Below are 18,873 nucleotides of genomic sequence, written 5' to 3' on the forward strand. Positions count from 1 at the left end.
GTTTTTTACGCCAGCCATTACTAGTACATTTCAATATATAAAGAAGTCGTTTTAATGATGGTGCAAATACCTATCTGTACAACATTTTAAATATAATACTGATGATCAGTGTAATTGAAAACTACTTCATTTTCTCCATTAAACAATACAGCCACATAAGTCACGAAGAAATGTTACAAGACATAGTCACCTGAGGCGGAGCTCCCGCACAGAACGTTAGACATTTCAATGTAACGTTGTAGGAAAATGTCGTTAGTTGTTAACTGACTCTTCTTACTAGTTACGTACATAGAAATCTCACATAAGATCATCATCTTTAATGTTCATGTCAGTCCATGTCAGTACCTACAGTGTTGTTATGACGTTTGTTACAGAGGACACCGCTCCACCTGGCTGCCGAGGGAGACCACACAGAAACTGCACAAGTTTTACTCACAGCCGGGGCAGATCCTAACGCACGGGCCATATTTGTAAGTAGACTCGCGTAAACAAATCAATAACATTTTTAGTAGCTGCCTTGGTGTGTTGACTAGTACTGATGTGCTATATGATCAGGGCTCTAGGGAAACTGAATATGATCCCCATACTTAATGTTTCTGTCAGGCCATGTCAGTACCTACAGTGATGTTATGACCTTTGTTACAGGGGTACACACCGCTCCACTTGGCTGCCGAGGGAGACCACACAGAAACTGCACAAGTTTTACTCACAGCCGGGGCAGATCCTAACGCACGGGACACACTTGTAAGTAGACTCGCGTAAACAAATCAATAACATTTTTAGTAGCTGCCTTGGTGTGTTGACTAGTACTGATGTGCTATATGATCAGGGCTCTAGGGAAACTGAGTATGATCCCCATCCTTAATGTTCATGTCAGACCATGTCAGTACCTACAGTGATGTTATGACCTTTGTTACAGGGGAGAACACCGCTCCACTGGGCTGCCGAGAGAGGTCACACAGAAACTGCACAAGTTTTACTCACAGCCGGGGCAGATCCTAACGCACGGGAGGAAGGTGTACTAGTAAGTAGACTCGCATAAACAAATCAATTACATTTTTAGTGGCTGCATTGGTGTGTTGACTAGTACTGATGTGCTATATGATCAGGGCTCTAGGAAAACTGAATATGATCCTCATCCTTAATGTTCATGTCAGGCCATGTCAGTACCTACAGTGTTGTTATGACGTTAGTTACAGGGGGAAACACCGCTCCACGTGGCTGCCGGGAGAGGCCACACAGAAACTGCACAAGTTTTACTCACAGCCGGGGCAGATCCTAACGCACGGAACAGAAATGTAAGTAGACTCACATAAACAAATCAATAACATTTGTAGTAGCTGCATTGGTGTGTTAACTAGTACTGATGTGCTAACCTGTATCTGTACACACGCTCACACAGTCACACACTCACACACACACACACACACATACATAAAATACCAAAAAGCTGAAACTTGATAAATTGTAAGTTCAGAACATGAGAAATGTGGCTGTGCCCCGTTAGGAAATGTGACGTAGGGCTAACCCCCCGTTCGAACTAGCGGGGTTGTTAAAACTGGGTATTTAGCCTAAATGATCAGGGCTCAAGGGAAACTGGATATGATCCCCATCCTTAATGTTCATCGTTCAGACCATGTCAGTACCTATAGTGTTGTTATGACGTTTGTTACACACGAAATTCCACAGTGCTGAAACCTGTTGTATTATCCGTTTAGGACGTGAGAAATATGGATGTCCCTGGCGGGAATTTTTTTTCAATTTTGCTTTGGGACAAACAAGGACAATTTGGACGGCACTCATATCAACAGTGCCACGTACAGTGCCACAGTACTGCCAGAAGGTAAAGGTAGACTTTTCCATCATCTCCCCGACTGAAGTCATATACCCATTTTACACTGCACACGTTTTACTCACAGTCGGGGCAGATCCCAACGCACAAGGCGAAGATGTAAGTAGAATCGCAATAAAGAAATAATGGACATGTCAGCACCTATAGTGTTGTTATGACGTTTGTTACAGGGGAACACACCGCTCCACCGGGCTGCCGTAAGAGGCCGCACAGAAACTGCACAAGTTTTACTCACAGCCGGGGCAGATCCTAACGCACGGGACGAAGATGTAAGTAGAATCGCCGTAAACTAACTAACTGCATCTCTAGTATCTACATGGATGTGTTGAGCTATGATAGCCCTTTTCTCATTCCGAGAAAATCCAAACTCACAATGCAATGCTGAAAATTGTTATATTTTATGTTCGGAACGCGACTAGTAATGGTGTGCTAATCGATACCACCCCACCCCACCCCCACCCCACACTGCCACACACACTAAACTAATCGAAAGTAATACATTTTTCATTCTTCCATTGTTGGCTGTGTGGACTAGTATTAGTGTGCTAATCTATACGACCCCCCCCCCCCTCCACACACACATACACACAATTGCTATTTCTACCGGGTTGAAAAATTTAAAAAAGACTCTTGTGTGCGTCGACAAAGATTAGACATCGAGATAAGCCAAATACCAGTTACTCATCCAAGCAACTGGATATGGTGTCCCTGGCGAAAGCTAGTGGATGCTACTTGAAACGTCTGACCTTTTCCACAATTATTTCCAGTTGCTTGAGTAACTGCTATTTGGAGTAACTGTTGCGTGTATATAATCCAAACTGCTTAGCCTCCATACATCAATATTTTTGTTCGACATTGTAGAACGTAGCTCATTGTATCCTTTGATACCAATCATTGAAATAGAAAAAGAGTTTTTTCCAGTTAGATGTACTGGTATTGAATTGTTTCTGCCAGTTCATTCTAGTGGCGCTGAAGAAGAGTGATGGATGTCACTCGAAGTGTCCGGAAGTAAATCTTCGTTTTTATCCAGTTGAGGAGATAGAATTGTATTTGAATATTGTTAACCTGAATGTTTAAGCTTCATACACGTATCAACACCGTAAATTAGCCCACCAGGAATTATAAGTTTTCCTCGTAGCTCAAGCAAAGATCGGACACATAACATACATTATATCAATGTAAGTGCACCCTCTATACACAATTGAAGAGAAACTTGCACGTGCCATGGAAATATGTTCCGCCAAAAATTCTACATAATGTATGTCCCGTTTTTGACTGTGCCGATGGGCTTCTTTTGGAAATTTGTAGGTCGATAAAAATGTCGACGTCAGACTTCTTTTAAAGAGAAGATAAAACGATAAGGTTATCGGTTGATCGAAACGCTATGTTTTCCCGGTGAAATCTTTCGTACAATCTCTTTTAGCTATGATGCCGTTTACTGTAATATTTCACTTTTTCACTTTAGCGAACATGTTACTCCCTATAGGGCAACACGCCTCTCCATGCGGCGGCTATTGGGGACAATCTTCTGTGTGTATCAGAGCTACTGAAGGCTGGAGCTGACAGCAGTATCAGGAACAATGTGAGTGTGATGAGGATCTTGCCTCCATCTGCATGGGATGGCTATGTGAACTTCATCCATTGGTAATTAGATGCGTATCGCTGCATGTCTGTAATCGTTTTCAGTAGCACAATCGTAAAGTGGTATCCTGGGTACCATCGACTCCATCACTATCCATGGATGTTTATACTACGCGCATCACTAATAGTCCTAGGGCCAGGACCACAAATTTCACATATCATTAGCTTCCGGGGTGGCAAATCTCCTTGTTATTTTTTAATAGTAGAAGGCCTGTGGCATATATTTTGATGTGTTAGCCATTCATTCTGGTATGGTAGCTTTCTACCAGCTATCAGCCTTCAAAACTATCATCATCTAAATGATCTGAAAAAAAGGGGGACGGGCCAAAAAATTAAACCTTAATATTTTTCCATGACAATTCACAGGCTAGTAGAACCAGCTAAGAGGATCATAAAAATATCAATTGATTTTCGATATCATGATTCAACACAAAATTATGACCACCTAAAATGTCATTTTTAGTGACGTTTCCTCTGGCCCATGGACTATGATAGATCAAAAATTATAAAAGCACTGCGGGCATGAACTCACACACGAGGATGGTACACAGTTATTCTAAAGTGGCGGAAAAAGTTAATGCTATCTGTATTACCTGGATACAATCAATTATGGAAACTATAAAAATATCAAAGTAAAACGAATAAAGTCAACAGGATATTCCTGTACATACCAGAGACTAACAACGGGTGACATTGTTGCATTAAGTGCCTCTGCTTTATACACAGGGCGGAGAAACGGCAGAAAGAGTGTCTGGCCGGACATCTCAACTGTTTGTGTCTAAGGTTTTCCAGCAATACAAAGTAAGGTCAAGAACAAATACCTTGTACATAATTTCTATCATTTCAAAAAAATCTATCATTCTGTGATTTGAAATACATTTTACTATAAAAGATGCTGATACTGGATATACCCTATGTTTCTGCAGGGTAAGAAACTTTGGTTAGTGAAGAGGAGAGTGGCGGCGGATGTCAAACAAGTGACGTTTGTAGTGACATTGCTATAACTGTTATAGGTGGATGGTGGTAAGCTCAAAATACAGGTGTTTCTGTAAGTATTTCTACAGCTGTGCAGGGTGGTAATAGTTACAAACGATACTTTATCGGGTTTTGTCATGATGTTGTCCTGTTATGTGACCATGAATAGCTAAAGGATAAGTTATTTTGGATCATTAAAAATGAAATCAATGGGTCATTGTAGAAAGCATAAGGAAAATGGGGAAGGAGGAAATTATAGATAGTTCACATGTAAATCACACAGTATCTTCAATATTTGTGATTACCTTGTTTGTTTCCTTCAGACATCACCCCGCACATCCCCTTGCTCACAGAAAGGGTGGGGTTGAGATGGAGGGACCTGGCCGGCCGGCTGGGCTTCTCTACAGACGACATAGATGGGATTGTCGCTGGGGTCCGTAACCATGACGACCAGTCCTGCTGCACGGCCATTTTGGAACAGTGGCAGCAGCGGAGGGAAGGCGAGGGGATCTTGAAACTGCAGCTCATGGAGGGAATTTTGTCTGACATGGGTCTGGAAGACATAGTTCATGTATACGTAATTCATGAACGACTAGGTAATTAGGTGGTATATTCAAAATGTTTGAGTACAATATGACATGCAGATCAGGGTAAAAAATGCATGAAGTACAATCAACAAAGTATTGTACAAAGTTGCTATAGGGAAGGGGGAGGTATTGTAGCATGTTTTTGCCAGTTCGAGCCTTCAGGATAAAGATATTCAAGAAGAATTGTAATAATTAAAACAGCATTTTTCTGCTTTCATCGGGTTTATGGTTCCTTTAATTTGCCAATTTGACTGACCGTTGCGCGGTCACCGTTGGACGGTATACTTGCTATGTTTGTGTCGGTAACATTGTTGTTTTTACTCATACCTTCAACAGATCGTCTTGTTGCGGGGCTAGAAGCATTGGTGAAGACGCAAGAATTCATAACCGACAACATGGATAAAGACACTATAGTCAGGTTCACGGAAATGAGAGGGCGCTCAGTCAAACAGGTGCCTTTCTTTTGATGTGACACTCTGTCATTGATGCGTGACTGTAAACTACAGTGGGGAAAGATATAACGTTGAACTTCGTAATGCTAGGCTTGTGATAATGTTGAACTTTTGTCATACAATCAGTACAACAGGTTTCTGGGTGTATCTGGGTGTATCCAGTAAAGGGTTTATCTGGTTCTGCCATTTTGTAATTGATTTCTTAATTTCTGGCAGTTTATAAGGTCCACATAATTGACTTTTGCCAAAAGGTTCATATTGTTACATTGTACAAAGTTCACTTTTCCGGGGAAAAACTGGATACCGGGTCATTTAAACTCATAGCTCAGTAGCGCTTGCATGTAAAAGTGCAACGTTAGAAACCTGACATGACAAATCAAAAGTCTCTTACTCTACCTTTCGTCAGAAATCTATCTATTACTTGTCAATTCGTAGGAAAAATCAACTTTTGAAAATAAGAAGAAGTGAAAAACCGCAATGACTGTCACTGTGATAGGTACGGTCAAGTGACTGGAAATAGTCATTTTAATAGCTTACCTAAATATTTTGTAGGACGAAATTTACGTCTCGGCTCACGGCAGACGTAGACAAGGGTGACAAGTACTACTTACCTACAATATGTCCAACGGCGTCTGGGAGACTATAACCCCTAGATCCGTCATCTTGCTGCTGACAAACGGAACTGGAAGAAACTTACAGTCGCCTGCGTAGCTGCTGACCGATGATGATGATGATGTTTTGTTGTTTAATTACTTCACCGATACTGTACTTCCTTACAGGCATCGTCTTCAGAACTACTGATGAATGATTTGGTAGAATACATCAAAACACCAGAAGACTATGGCTACCTGTTACAGTTACTGGAAGAAAGTGGGCAACACTACCTTTCGAAGGAAATTAAAACCTTTGAACCGGTGAGTATTCTACCATCGTTGTGAAAATCAAAACGGTATAAATGTTGATGGAAGTTATACATCCTGGTCAACGATCTTTAGCTATATTATTGACATAGTGACAACTGAACATATCCAACAGGGTAAATCTGGATGTATGAATGTTTCATATCACACGTGAGTGTGTGAATGCAAATTATCGCTGCAAATAGTTTGTGGACATGATTTGGAAATCACTAAAGTTTCGTTGTTTTTATCGCAGAAGACAAGTCACAAGGAGCCTAAAGTAGTACCACTCAAGAGACGTCCACATCACAGAGCAACGGTTGAAGCTGATGAATCCACAGCTAAAGGTATATATGGCTATAAAACTCGGCCAGACAGATTTCTCTTAGTGGTCAATGATAATTCTTCTGAATCCTTTGCAGGTTAGGTTCCAACAAAATGTCATCTGATTTATCATGTTGTGTGCTTAGTTATGAATCTTGAAAACACATACTGAATGAGGATTAAAATCTACACATATACATGTACACATGTAATAAAAGTTAGCTACGTTTCCATTAGGGGGTTGACTACGTATCGGAAACAAAGCCATTTTCTTCGGATGTTACACCTATTGTTCATGGCCAAATTGCACTCATTCCTTGCAGAAAGCTGCTGCACCGCGTGCCTGCGAAGCTGGTGTGTTACGCCGAATGGCGGTTATACCGGCTATATAGATACAGATACAGAAACCAGCACAGTTATTATCGTCGCACCTTCAAGCACAATGGAGCAGAGTGGGTCCTCTAACAGCGCACAGATCGTGAGTTCGAAGCAAAGAGTCAAATTAATGTTCGTTGGACAAACTGGGTCTGGCAAGACAAGTCTCTGCTTGACAATGATTGGTGGAGAGGCCCACACAGAAGACGTGCTAGACAGAACAATAGGGGTGGACATCAGGTCGTACATCGATCAAATACACGGTGTAGAGTACAAAATCTATGACTTTGGTGGCCATGACGTGTACCACTACACACACCGTTTCTTCCTGACACACCTGGGGCTGTACCTGCTGTGTGTTGACCTGCCAGGCTACAGGTCAGGGGAGTTCCAGGAGCGGGTAGGCAAGTGGATGACTTCCATCGCTTCGCACGTGACAAAACCATCCCTGATTGTTGTGGGGACAAAAAGTGATGAAGGTGACGCCATGGAGAACATTGCACTGTTGGAGAGGGATATCAAGTCCGCCGAGACAGCAGTCAGACAGGCGCTGGAGAAGGAGATCGGCAGATGCCAGGAAACTCTTGACAGCCGAGAGCAAGGTCTAGGTCTTCGTGGGAAAGATGATCACTTTGTCGGCTTGTCACGCGAAGAAGTACTGGACAAGCAAACGTCGCTTCAGAAGCTATTGGATGGCCGCCCTGAAAACCTAGTTGACGTCCACATAGTACCAGTGAGCAGTAAGAGGAATGAAGGAATAGATGTACTCAGGGCCAAGATGACGGAGATTGTGCAAGAGCGCATCGGTGTGTCCAGCAGTCGACAGCTGCCACAGTCTTGGTCTGACTTTGATAACCTCATCAAACAGGAGACATCCAAACCTTACCTGGACCTCAACGAGTGCAAACGACGAGGAAATGATGTTGGGATGGACATCACTGATGTGCTGAATGCTCTGGAGTATCTTCATGTAACGGGGGAGATCCTCTTCTACAGGCACATCCGGGGTATGGAGGACAAGGTGTTCCAGGACCCCAGCATAATTCTAAAGCTTTTTAAGCAACTGTTTCGACATGACATGGCTCAGCATCTACAGAAGGCAGAAAAGCTAATGCCCACGGACAGACAGCTGTTTCTGGAGGAAGGTGTTGTAAGTGAAGAGTTCGTTGATGCTGTTCTACCAAAGGAGGCAGAATCCTTCCAGCTTCTCCTGCCACTGATGAAACATTTCGGCCTCTGCTTCAACAGAACTGTCACCATGATGGCTAATCTTCCCATTGCCAATGAAGACGACATAGCTGCACATTGGTCTGACACTGTTCAAGAAGGTACAAAGGAGGTCAAGTTAACAATGAAGTCACTCGATGTCAACAGTGGGCACCCGGTTGGGTTAGGAGAGTCTCTGGCCTGTCGTACGGTACTGATGAGTGAGGAAGGACGGCGCCTTGTGAAGAGGAATGCTGTTATAAACAAAATGGGAAAGATGGATGTGATGTACCGCCGTTTAATTAACGAGGAAGAGAAGCGAACACAACAAGTGCGAACCTCCGACAAGATAGTGGACGAGATCTACCTTCGCGCTGACAACAAGGAAGCCTGGCGTGGGATGAAGGAGTTGGTGAAGAAGATCAAGCCTTGTCTAGAAGAATATCAAGCAAGACTGAGTGAAGATCGCGTAACTGTAACAGGAGACAAGAAGGTAGAGTCTATCCCCCTGGAGGCCCTACATAAGCACACGGGGGAGGACTTGGACAGGATTTTCCTTGGAGAATGGGCAGAGTCTGCTCGGCAGCCAGGTGTATCTGATTCTGACAAGATGAACAAATACATGATAGGTATGTATGTTTTGTGTCTTCTCAGTTGATCGTTTAAAATACGGTAGAAAATGAAATGCTACACCCATAGCCATGTCCATCGATAAGTAGATGTTCAACACAAAAACGAAGAAAAGCAAACATTCGGTGGATCCTTTATAGGTAGAGCCGATGAATTCGACGGACATCTGCTATCGGTCTATTACGGCTGCAGCGGATGTAAAAGACTAGCATGTGCATGTAATACGAGTTGTTATGGTGTAAGGTATGGTCCGTGCACTTTGCTGCAATAAGCAGGATTCACTTCATGGTTTGTTTTCTCCCCCAGACAATAGTCTGTATGACTTGAGTTCCAAAGTCGGACAAAGCTGGCGGCGTCTAGCCACTGACCTCGGCCTGACAAGGATGGAGATTGACCAGATTGAGGAAAACCGCGGACTGACCAGCAACACCCAGCGGGCATTCCAGGTACTAAAGCAGTGGAGGAAGAAGTCAGCACACGGACCTCTGCACTACCTCCCTCAGCTGATGGGGGCCCTGAAGAACATGGAGGAACCCAGTCTGGCTGGAGATGTAACTGCTATTCTACAGGTTTGTGTACAGTCATGCCATCTCAGTAGCAATAGATTGTATTCCTTTGCATATTTAATCCTACAGTAAAAATCATTTAAATAGCGATGATGCAAGTTTTATTATTTTCAACTTAATACCGGTCAACATTCCAATCTGACAGCGTTTTAGATTGGTTGATTCTTGTTAGCAACACCATAGAATTTCAGCTCTACCATGTAGAGTTATCATGATGCTTTTTTATAACCTGGAAATATCAAACTTCATTCCTTTATATTTCTTCTGACTCCTATTGCTAACAGTATCAAATCATGTTCACCTATACACTATTGATACAGTTATCAATTTCCGACATGACCAAAAATACGAACAACGGACAAATAAGTTCTTCTTTTAAATATTCTGGACTGCAATCTTCATGTGCTTGTTCCATGGACACAGGAATATCGTCACAACTTGCCCCAGGTGACTGTCAATCCTGAGGAGCACATGGATATTCAAGGGGTGTTCAAATGGTAAGGTTTCTTATTGCCTTTCCTTTGTGATGTTCATTATCATTATATGACGATAATACCTATGCGGTTTTCATTCTATAACACTATTGATATATATATATATATATATATATATATATATATATATATATATATATATATATATACCATAATGTGGCCAAAGATGATATATTTCGTTGCAAGCAAAGAATCTTGGTAAGAAGTACGAGGGTTACGAGGGGTGATCAATATGTTCTCGGCCTAACCCAGAAATAATAAGCACAACTCAAATTTTGAGGCACAACTTTATAGTATGAAGCCTTTTATCAATATCCTCCAAATTACAAATCATTGGAGTCATTACTTTCCAGGCATTCGTTTTATGCAAATTAGAAGGTAAGTGGCGAGAAAAAGAAGGGTGAAGTGTGATCAGACAATTTGACCCGCACACCTCAGGTTTCAGATCAATTGTCCACTTTTTTTTCGTTATCCCTTACCTAACGTTACTGGGTGTCACCTGCAAGGTAATGATCACAATAATTTGAATTTTGGTACACATTTATATAAGATTTTATACAAGTACGTGGGATTATCAATAAGTCCTCGGTTTTGCGGAGAAATAATAAGCACAGCTCAGATTTCGAAGCATAGATGTCAAGTATAACGTCTTATATAAATCTGTACCAAAATTCAAATTATTGTGATCATTACTTTGCAGGCGACACCCAGTAATGTTAGGTAAGGGAGAACGGAAAAAATGGGACAATTGACCTGACCTGAGGTGTGCGATCGAACTTGCGCTGCTGGAAGTCAGACACCCAATTCTTTTTGCTTGAAATAGGAGGAGAATGATTATCAAACATTTTGACAATGTCTTTTGTTAATTTACGGCATGGGGAACTCGACCCACACATGTCTGATCACAATTCACACCACTTTTTTTCTCTCCACTTACCTTCTAATTTGCATAAAACGAATGCCTGGAAAGTAATGACTCCAATGATTTGTAATTTGGAGGATATTGATAAAAGGCTTCATACTATAAAGTTGTGCCTCAAAATTTGAGTTGTGCTTATTATTTCTGAGTTAGGCCGAGAACTTATTGATCACCTCTCGTATTTTACATTCTCTCAACTTTCATTAACAGGTCGCTGCCCCACGAGGGGAGGTTCTACTGTCAGAAGTCAGATCTCCACGTCATCACCCCCTACCCTCTGTACGTGACTAGTGTGAGCTGGTCTGCAGAACCGTGGAGGTACAGGTCAGACTGGGTACCTGTGGGGCCGCTGGTCCACTTCCAGTTCCGCTCTGACGATGCCACAGAGCCAGTGGAGATTGACTTCCATCACATTGTCGAACTCGCAGGTACAAAAGCTCTAAAACTCGATGTTATCACCTTCAACATGTTTCTATGCTGGCTCCTCACGACATACAAACCATCGCATCACTCTGTGATATCCTCTATGACTTATGACTTAGGTCATAGGCTGCTACCGCACTGTTATATGTTATATATTAAGTCTATATTGTACTTTTCATGCTTTATTGTTGAAATAAGTTACTAACTTCTCAAATTGCCATTGTCTTTGTCGTAAAGTAGTAACAAAAACTACCAACCAGGAATTAACATTGATGTCTGACTAATGTAGTAGAACAGATATACCAAACCAACTGCTGCACAAGAGTACTCTTGAATTCAACTAATTCCAACAGATAATGATATGATGGTGGCATGCTGGAATGATGATGATGAGCACGAACTCCTCCCAGTGGAACAAGTCAAGCCCGGACATGTCACCGCTCTCCTGAGGAAAGACGCCCGGGTTGGTCCTGTGGGCAGCAGAAGTGCGGTCTGCGCAGCTCTTAACATAGGTGTGTACATGTTTGCATTTGACACTCATGAACGGTCAATTTCTATGTCGATGAATGATAGACAAGCAACTGGATAGAATTTGAAAACGGTCAGACCTTTTAGGTAGCATTCACCATCTATGGTCAATGACTAAACATCTATCTATGAAGTTGCTTGACTAACTGTTGTCTTGAGTAATCTTGACCTTCCGCCTTTGCATACAAGACGAAACATTCGTATAGTATGACTGTCTTGGTATTTGCAGACGAAGTGAGCTGTAATTGTTACTGTTGTAAAAGGGACAACGATTACAATGCATGATTCCGTATGTTGTACTTGTACATAACTAAATGCAGAAGATGCCAGATATGGACCTCCACACGACCTGAAGGCTCTAGAAGAGAAACTGGCCACCATGGAACAGCCTGATCTATCCAAGGCTGTGCGCAGAATGTTCATGGTAAATAATCATCTGGTGAAGTATACTGCTAAAAATTACTGTTTTTCTTGACACATATTGATTGAATTGACTTTAAGACGTCAGGAACTTTTATCACATAAGGTGATTTTCATAATGACCGATCGTGAACAATTATTGTTAAATCTTCAGATCTAGTGGTTTGATTAAGGTGTTGTAATTACCTCCATGAAATGTCATGGAATGGAGGTTATATTTTCTGTTATGTGTCTCTGTCTGTGTAGATGATTACTCAAGAACGGCTGGATGGATTGGTTTCATACTTGTTGTGTTGGTGGGGTGTGATGAAAGCTCGAATCGCTGAGATTTGGGGAGCCGTATCTGTCGTTATAATCGATGTAATAATATCAGAAATCACCCCTATATTTGAGATACATTGGTACAGGCATCGTGCTTTATGTGTTTGTTAATGGGCTTAGCTCCAAGCAGATGGTGACGTGACAGCTGTTTGGGGAACCCCGAGTTTTTTTAATATGATAATTAGTTTTATTTATGTCTGCTTAGGATATCATGGAGATGTGAAGCGTAAGTATAATTGTAAGAAGTTGAGGTACATAATGCTTATCAGGTATGGATGTCTCACATACTGTACCGCTGATTTGAGTGACATGGTGATTAAAATGCCATTAGGTCCTCTCATCTGGGTTGGGTGTCAGAAGTTTTATGGGCGATACAGATGTTCTGATTTTGTTACGATAAGGGACAGTTGTTAGTTGTCTCTTTCGTAGCCAATGGTACTTGTTTTTTAGCAGACGGGGTTGGCGCCAAGTATTCATCTTACAGTTGGTGTAGGGCTGTCAGAGGAAAGTGTGCATCTCGTTTTTGTACTATGTGAACAGCTGATGTTATGACATATTGGTGGAAAATCAAATCACCAACTGACTAAAGTTGGCCACATCCCTTCTTCTTTCTGAGTTTCCCAACTTCCTCCCACCACACAGCTCTGAGGCACATAGTCGAACCTCAATAATGCTGACAACCTTAGACATTTTAAATGCCAAACATCACGTTTCAGGAACGCCACGCTACCAGATGCCGTCGACCTCTTAAACGCACATTACACAATTAAGTGTCACATTTTGATAATTACTAATCAGATGGACATCCTCTGTGTCATTAAATAAATACACCACTACTTTCACATAACATTTATATTGTAAACCATTACTCTCAAATACAACCGACTATAAAGATACATACCATCCACAAAAAAGCAATAAATATTTCATGGAGGTATGAGGTCCCCGAACTCTAGTTGTTAATATTGTTGATTAAGTGTTAACTTTCAAACAATTTAAACTATATCCAGGACCATATTTCGTCAATGGACGAGATGGACGTGCAGCCTGATGTGGCCACTGATCAGGAAGGGAACACAAAGTTGTAAGTTTGGATTACGTTTATACTTTGATATCTGTATAATTCATAGAAAGTATAGCTTAATTCAGACGTTCTTTGAGAGGAAATGGAGACTAAAATACCCTTCCTGTGGTTCTCTTGCATTTGGTAATTTCCATCAAACGATAATCACATTAACATGAATTGCTTTTGGTACTGTGTGTTTTAGCTTTTAGCCTCACCCACCAAGGGCCTTTGGGAAGCCATAATTAGGACAAGGCTACGACTAAATTAATGGACATATGAGGTTATCTATAAAATTTTAATATATAGAATGATAAATTAAACCATAGAAATATTTCTTTTCAGTTGTGTAAAACTTCCGTGCAAAGGAAAGTACATCTGCAAAGACACAGACATCGGGATCGTCACATCCTGTCCCATGACGATGACGTATCAGACAGAACCCCAGCCTGACCAATGGGAACACCAGGAGGACTGGATGCCTGTCGGCCCCGTGTTTAACATCCAGTCTGACGTTCCAGAGGACGGACCTGTGGAACTTCTGCTGCCGCACATCCTGGATCTGTCAGACTACAACATAACGGGTGCGTGTTGTGTAGCTTTAGTGGACAAGTTTTTATTGTTCCTGAATCGCCTTCGTCCCAATTTATGACAAGGAATATACCTTTACGGCTATAAGCATAGTGCTCATTGCCTTTGGCCCGTTTCAAAACTTCATTCAATAATCAGCGCTTTGGCTTGTATTTGCTGTCTTATACTGTAAATGCATTTAAGTTCGCGGGGATTTAATTTCGCGGTAGCGGGGAAAAGGACTTTTCGCTGTGGATTTAATTTCGCGGCAGCACCATGCACTGTAGTATCTTAATGCCCTAGAAAAATGTTCGCGGTGGTTTTAAATTCGCGGTGAAGCGGCGGCCGCGAAAACCGCGAACATTAATCCACCGCGAAAGTTTCTGCATTTACAGTATCATTTTCACATATTCTTCTGTTACAAATCTCCAGTGCCCTGTATGAAAGCTGTTTAGTAATTATAGCAAATATTTCCATGCCCCTTTTCGTACAGATATCCCTGAAGAAGAGGCCAAAGTTGTTCATATTGCAGACAAGAAGGAAGAGTTGCTACCATGTGTGATAACACCTACACACTCCATCTTCCGTCGTTGCAAGGGAACATGGGTGTTCAGTGCAGTAAAAAGAGCACTTGGGTTGGAAGCCCCAAGAAAGGGCCTCTTCGCCATGTTTAAATCGTCCTGGGCAAGCTACGGTGTAGATGTGAAGGCCTTCATTGTCTCAAACACTAAAGGCATGATAAAAGTAAGTTTCGTCGATTAATGTTATCAATCAATCAATATCTTGATTATATATATTACAATGATACATTAGTTGTGCAATCATGTAAAAATTATCCCTTTGAGACGCTTGCTGTAATTTCAGACTTTACAAGACGACTTAGGAGACCTGTGCGAGGAAGGAAAAACGTTCTCCTTGCTGTCCAGCAAAGCCTGCACAGTGATGCCTGAGCAAACGTACTGTTTGCACGCAACAGTGGAGAACGGTAATATGGTGGCACATGATCCAGAGGTAGGTCGCCCTGATGTATCACTTTGGCAGTAATGATAAGCTTCTGCAAAATTCATTTGCATTTCATTACTGTGAATGACTTCTAGGTTTAAAACAATTCCTTGCTAGCGAATTACCACTGTTTGGTTACATACATGCACGTGAGATTGGGAATACGCAATACGATCAAAAACATCGACGAAATATTTAAAGCAGAAACTGCTACACTGATCGATTGTGCTACATCTTCTCTCAGCCACCAGATGGCATCCCGTATGAGGACACACTGGGCGATGGTACCTACCCACAGATGTTCGAAATCATCATCCAGAGTAGCAGCGATGGAACTGCTGCTGTGAAACTGGACGCGCGTCTTCGTCCTGGGGGCCAAAACGGTCACGATATCTGCAAGACGACCAAGTTCATAGGTGTTGTAACATTTTCTATATTTTATGAAAGCTGTTGATGGATTGAAGTGCTTCGATAAGCGGAGTGAATCGAAAAACGAAATCTTACGAGATGTCATTTCTGTCAAACATCTCAGTGCCCCATCCAACAGAACTGAATGATTATAGATCTAAGATGAATTTGTTCATCTCAATGAGAAACTGTATAACATTTTGGCCATAGAGCTACCGGGCACCATCCAACCGTCGATCACCAGCCAACCGCCTGATACTTCAAACCAAGGAGCTACAGCAGCAGCTTTACCCACTTCAACTCTGAACACGCTTCCGACTGGTAAGTAACCAACACTTTCAAGGGCTTATTCATGTCATTCGAGGAAAGACTGCAGGGATCTATATTAAATGCAATTAGGTTCCGTGGCCATCCCTTTAAATTTAGTTCTGGTACGTATACCTGTGATAATGTAGGTTTAAGCTTGAAGTCTCTGATGCTCAACAGAAGCAAACTGCAACGAATGCACCTGCAGTGTTTTACAATATATATCATGCGATATCTGGTTTTGACAACAGAACCGCCGAGCACCAGCCAACCAGCTGGTTCTTCAAACCAAGGACCTTCTGAACCAGATTCGACTTCCTCAGCACTGGCCACGCGTCCGACTGGTATGTGACCATCCCTTTTGAGGACGCATTCATATTATTCGAGAAAGAACCTGATATCCGATACCTGTGATAATGTAGTTTTAAGCTTAACTAAAACAGACACTAACTACGACGAATGCTCTTGCAGTTTTTACCATAATAATCATGTGATATTTTGGCTTTGACTACAGAACCATCGAGCACCAGCCGACCGCCTGATCTTTCTATTCATGGAGCTGCAGCAGCTGACTTGACTGCCTTAGTACTGGATACGCCTCCGACTGGTAAGTGACGAGCACTACCTGCGAATTTTTTGTTGCTATGTGGGGACATTAGCAGATCGATCATCCCTTAAAATGGAAAACATGTGCCAATGTTGCTTTAAGTCTGTGATGCAAGCAGGAACTCAACACCGTGAATGCTCTCGCGACGGAAAGACTGCCACTGGCAGAAACTTCATTTGCAAATGGATTCATATCCCTTCATCTGACTTCCTAACTTCGTGAAACTTTCTTAATAGATAGCAATTGCTTCAATAATGACTAAACATCATCCTACCAGTCTTAAGGGACTTGTTGATTAACATATCCTCAATTTATATCTTTGAATCTTCATTTGTTGTTTTTGCTTCAGTTCTTTGCTTATTTGTTATTTTGTTATCTTGTTTTCTTTTCTTGTATTCATCTACCCTTGTACTTGTATTCGTTTGCGGTGGCGGCATGAATATAAGTCACGACTTGAGTGTGCTGTCACCATGTCTTGTAAAGATGTGTTGTAATAATAATAAAAAAACTTGCATTTCGACTAAAGCAGGATCTTGAGGCGCACACCCATAACAAAGTTATGCTAACTTGATATGCACCATCACTTTTCCCTTCTTTCATCTTTACCAATTAGTGCAATGTTTTCCTTCGCTTAGATTGTTCATAGAAGCCACCAAAGCATATGTTATGATATCATGATAAGGACTAAGTGTCTCAATTTAAGTATAACGATGAGAGGTTCTATTTTCTGTCCCAAATGAACCAGTACTTCCAGTTTAAAGGTCTGTACATATTCAACCCACAGGGCTCATGAAACCCCGAGTGTTGCTGATCAATGACGAGTATGGTACGAAAAGAGGCGGAATCTCAACCATCAACTACCAAATGGCGCAGGATCTGACCCAAGCCGGAGCAGACGTCTCTTGTACAGTTCTTCGTGCGTCCGAAAGAGACATGGCAAGCGCAGCGAACGACCATGTCACGCTGATTAAACCCTTCCAACGCGCAGACGATACAAGAGAACCGTCATTAGACTGGCTGGTATTTGATCACCGAATCCGGTATCCAGACCTCCCTGGCGGTGTAGGCTGTATCGTTGGTCATGCCGACATCACAGACAAGGCAGCACGGAGCATCAAAGACGACCGGTACCCCCAGGCAGACCTGGTCACCATCAACCACGTCTTACCAGAAGACACGGAGCGTTACAAGGGAGGCCGAAAGCCAATGAAAGCCTGGGAGAAGGAAATTGACATACTGAAGACGTCCGACGGTGCGGCGGCTGTCTTTTCAGTGGGTAAACGGACATACAGCCACTATTCAACCATGTACAAAGGAGACAAGAAACCCAGAAATCACTACATGTACCTCCCAAGGCCATCCACCATATTCGCGGACGCCACAGTGGACCCTGGTGGTGACGGACAGAAGGTCGTCCTGTCCATCGGCAGAGTAAGGGGCGTAGAGACGCTGAAAGGTCATACCCTCGCAGCAGGGTCATTGGGAGAAGTAGCAGAGAGGATCAACGTGGCATGGCGCGTGTGCGGCAGCAGCGATGATGTCGATGACTATGAGACGAGCAGGAGAATCCTGGAAGAAAGCCTGAAGAGCAGTAAGCTGGCGCCCACCTTACTGCCTTACAGGACGCAAGAGGAGATCATGGACGACATGAAGATGGCCCACCTGGTCCTGATGCCGTCCCGCTCCGAGCCGTTCGGACTGGTCGGGCTGGAGGCCATCGCAGCCGGAATCCCCGTCCTCATCTCTGACCAGTCGGGACTGGCAGACCTGATCAAGGACCTGATCGACAAGAAGAAGTGCCACGCAGACCGCAGGCACAGGATCGTGGAGACCAGCGTGAACGAGTCCGACCATGACGCAGACGTGAAGAGGTGGGCCGACAAAATCCTGGACACCCTGGAAAACATTCAGTCAGAATTTCAGCACGCAGCCGAGTTCAAGCGGGAGCTGATGGAGTCCAGGTACTGGGAGGATTCCCGCAGAACCTTCCTACAGGCCTGCCGCATCACGGGTGGATCTGCACAGCAGTAAGGGCAGATTTCAAGAACGCCACTGAGGTCAAGCGGGAGCTTTCCTACAGACCTGCAGCCGCGTCACAGATCTGCACAGTGGTAGGGGCAGAGGGACGGGCCGAGAAATATGCGAGTTCATCTGTCCTGGTAGAATCCATTCTCAAACAGGTGAATCTGTATTTCCCAACACACGATGAAAATGGGACTTGCAAAGGGCCGTAAAGCCCTTCTTTCATACTCTCCAAGCAGAGGTTAGGCTCCGGCTGTTTTTTGACGTTTTTGGTCGTTTTTAT

The 18,873-nt window shown here is 42.8% G+C and overlaps 1 protein-coding gene and 1 long non-coding RNA gene across 2 annotated transcripts in view; both read left to right on the top strand.

Annotated features, from left to right (window-relative positions):
- Positions 1-18,599, top strand: part of LOC118408036 — a 50,400-nt gene extending 31,801 nt beyond the window's left edge. Inside the window, exons 5-22 of the mRNA XM_035808650.1 lie at positions 5,392-5,507; positions 6,287-6,421; positions 6,663-6,753; positions 7,135-8,940; positions 9,248-9,510; positions 9,931-10,004; positions 11,131-11,348; positions 11,697-11,889; positions 12,202-12,295; positions 13,623-13,696; positions 14,021-14,259; positions 14,739-14,989; positions 15,110-15,256; positions 15,492-15,663; positions 15,866-15,976; positions 16,213-16,305; positions 16,476-16,568; positions 17,353-18,599. Of these exons, the coding sequence (XP_035664543.1) occupies positions 5,392-5,507; positions 6,287-6,421; positions 6,663-6,753; positions 7,135-8,940; positions 9,248-9,510; positions 9,931-10,004; positions 11,131-11,348; positions 11,697-11,889; positions 12,202-12,295; positions 13,623-13,696; positions 14,021-14,259; positions 14,739-14,989; positions 15,110-15,256; positions 15,492-15,663; positions 15,866-15,976; positions 16,213-16,305; positions 16,476-16,568; positions 17,353-18,599 (5,417 nt within the window). The remainder of the gene's footprint in view (positions 1-5,391; positions 5,508-6,286; positions 6,422-6,662; positions 6,754-7,134; positions 8,941-9,247; positions 9,511-9,930; positions 10,005-11,130; positions 11,349-11,696; positions 11,890-12,201; positions 12,296-13,622; positions 13,697-14,020; positions 14,260-14,738; positions 14,990-15,109; positions 15,257-15,491; positions 15,664-15,865; positions 15,977-16,212; positions 16,306-16,475; positions 16,569-17,352) is intronic.
- Positions 3,300-4,337, top strand: LOC118408044. The gene is made up of 2 exons (XR_004830237.1): positions 3,300-3,434; positions 4,220-4,337. It is a non-coding gene; the product is annotated as an uncharacterized LOC118408044 (long non-coding RNA).
- Positions 18,600-18,873: the final 274 nt, after the last annotated feature.

This window comes from Branchiostoma floridae, unplaced genomic scaffold (genome assembly GCF_000003815.2).
Source record: "Branchiostoma floridae strain S238N-H82 unplaced genomic scaffold, Bfl_VNyyK Sc7u5tJ_1548, whole genome shotgun sequence".
In the NCBI taxonomy this organism is placed as follows: domain Eukaryota; kingdom Metazoa; phylum Chordata; class Leptocardii; order Amphioxiformes; family Branchiostomatidae; genus Branchiostoma; species Branchiostoma floridae.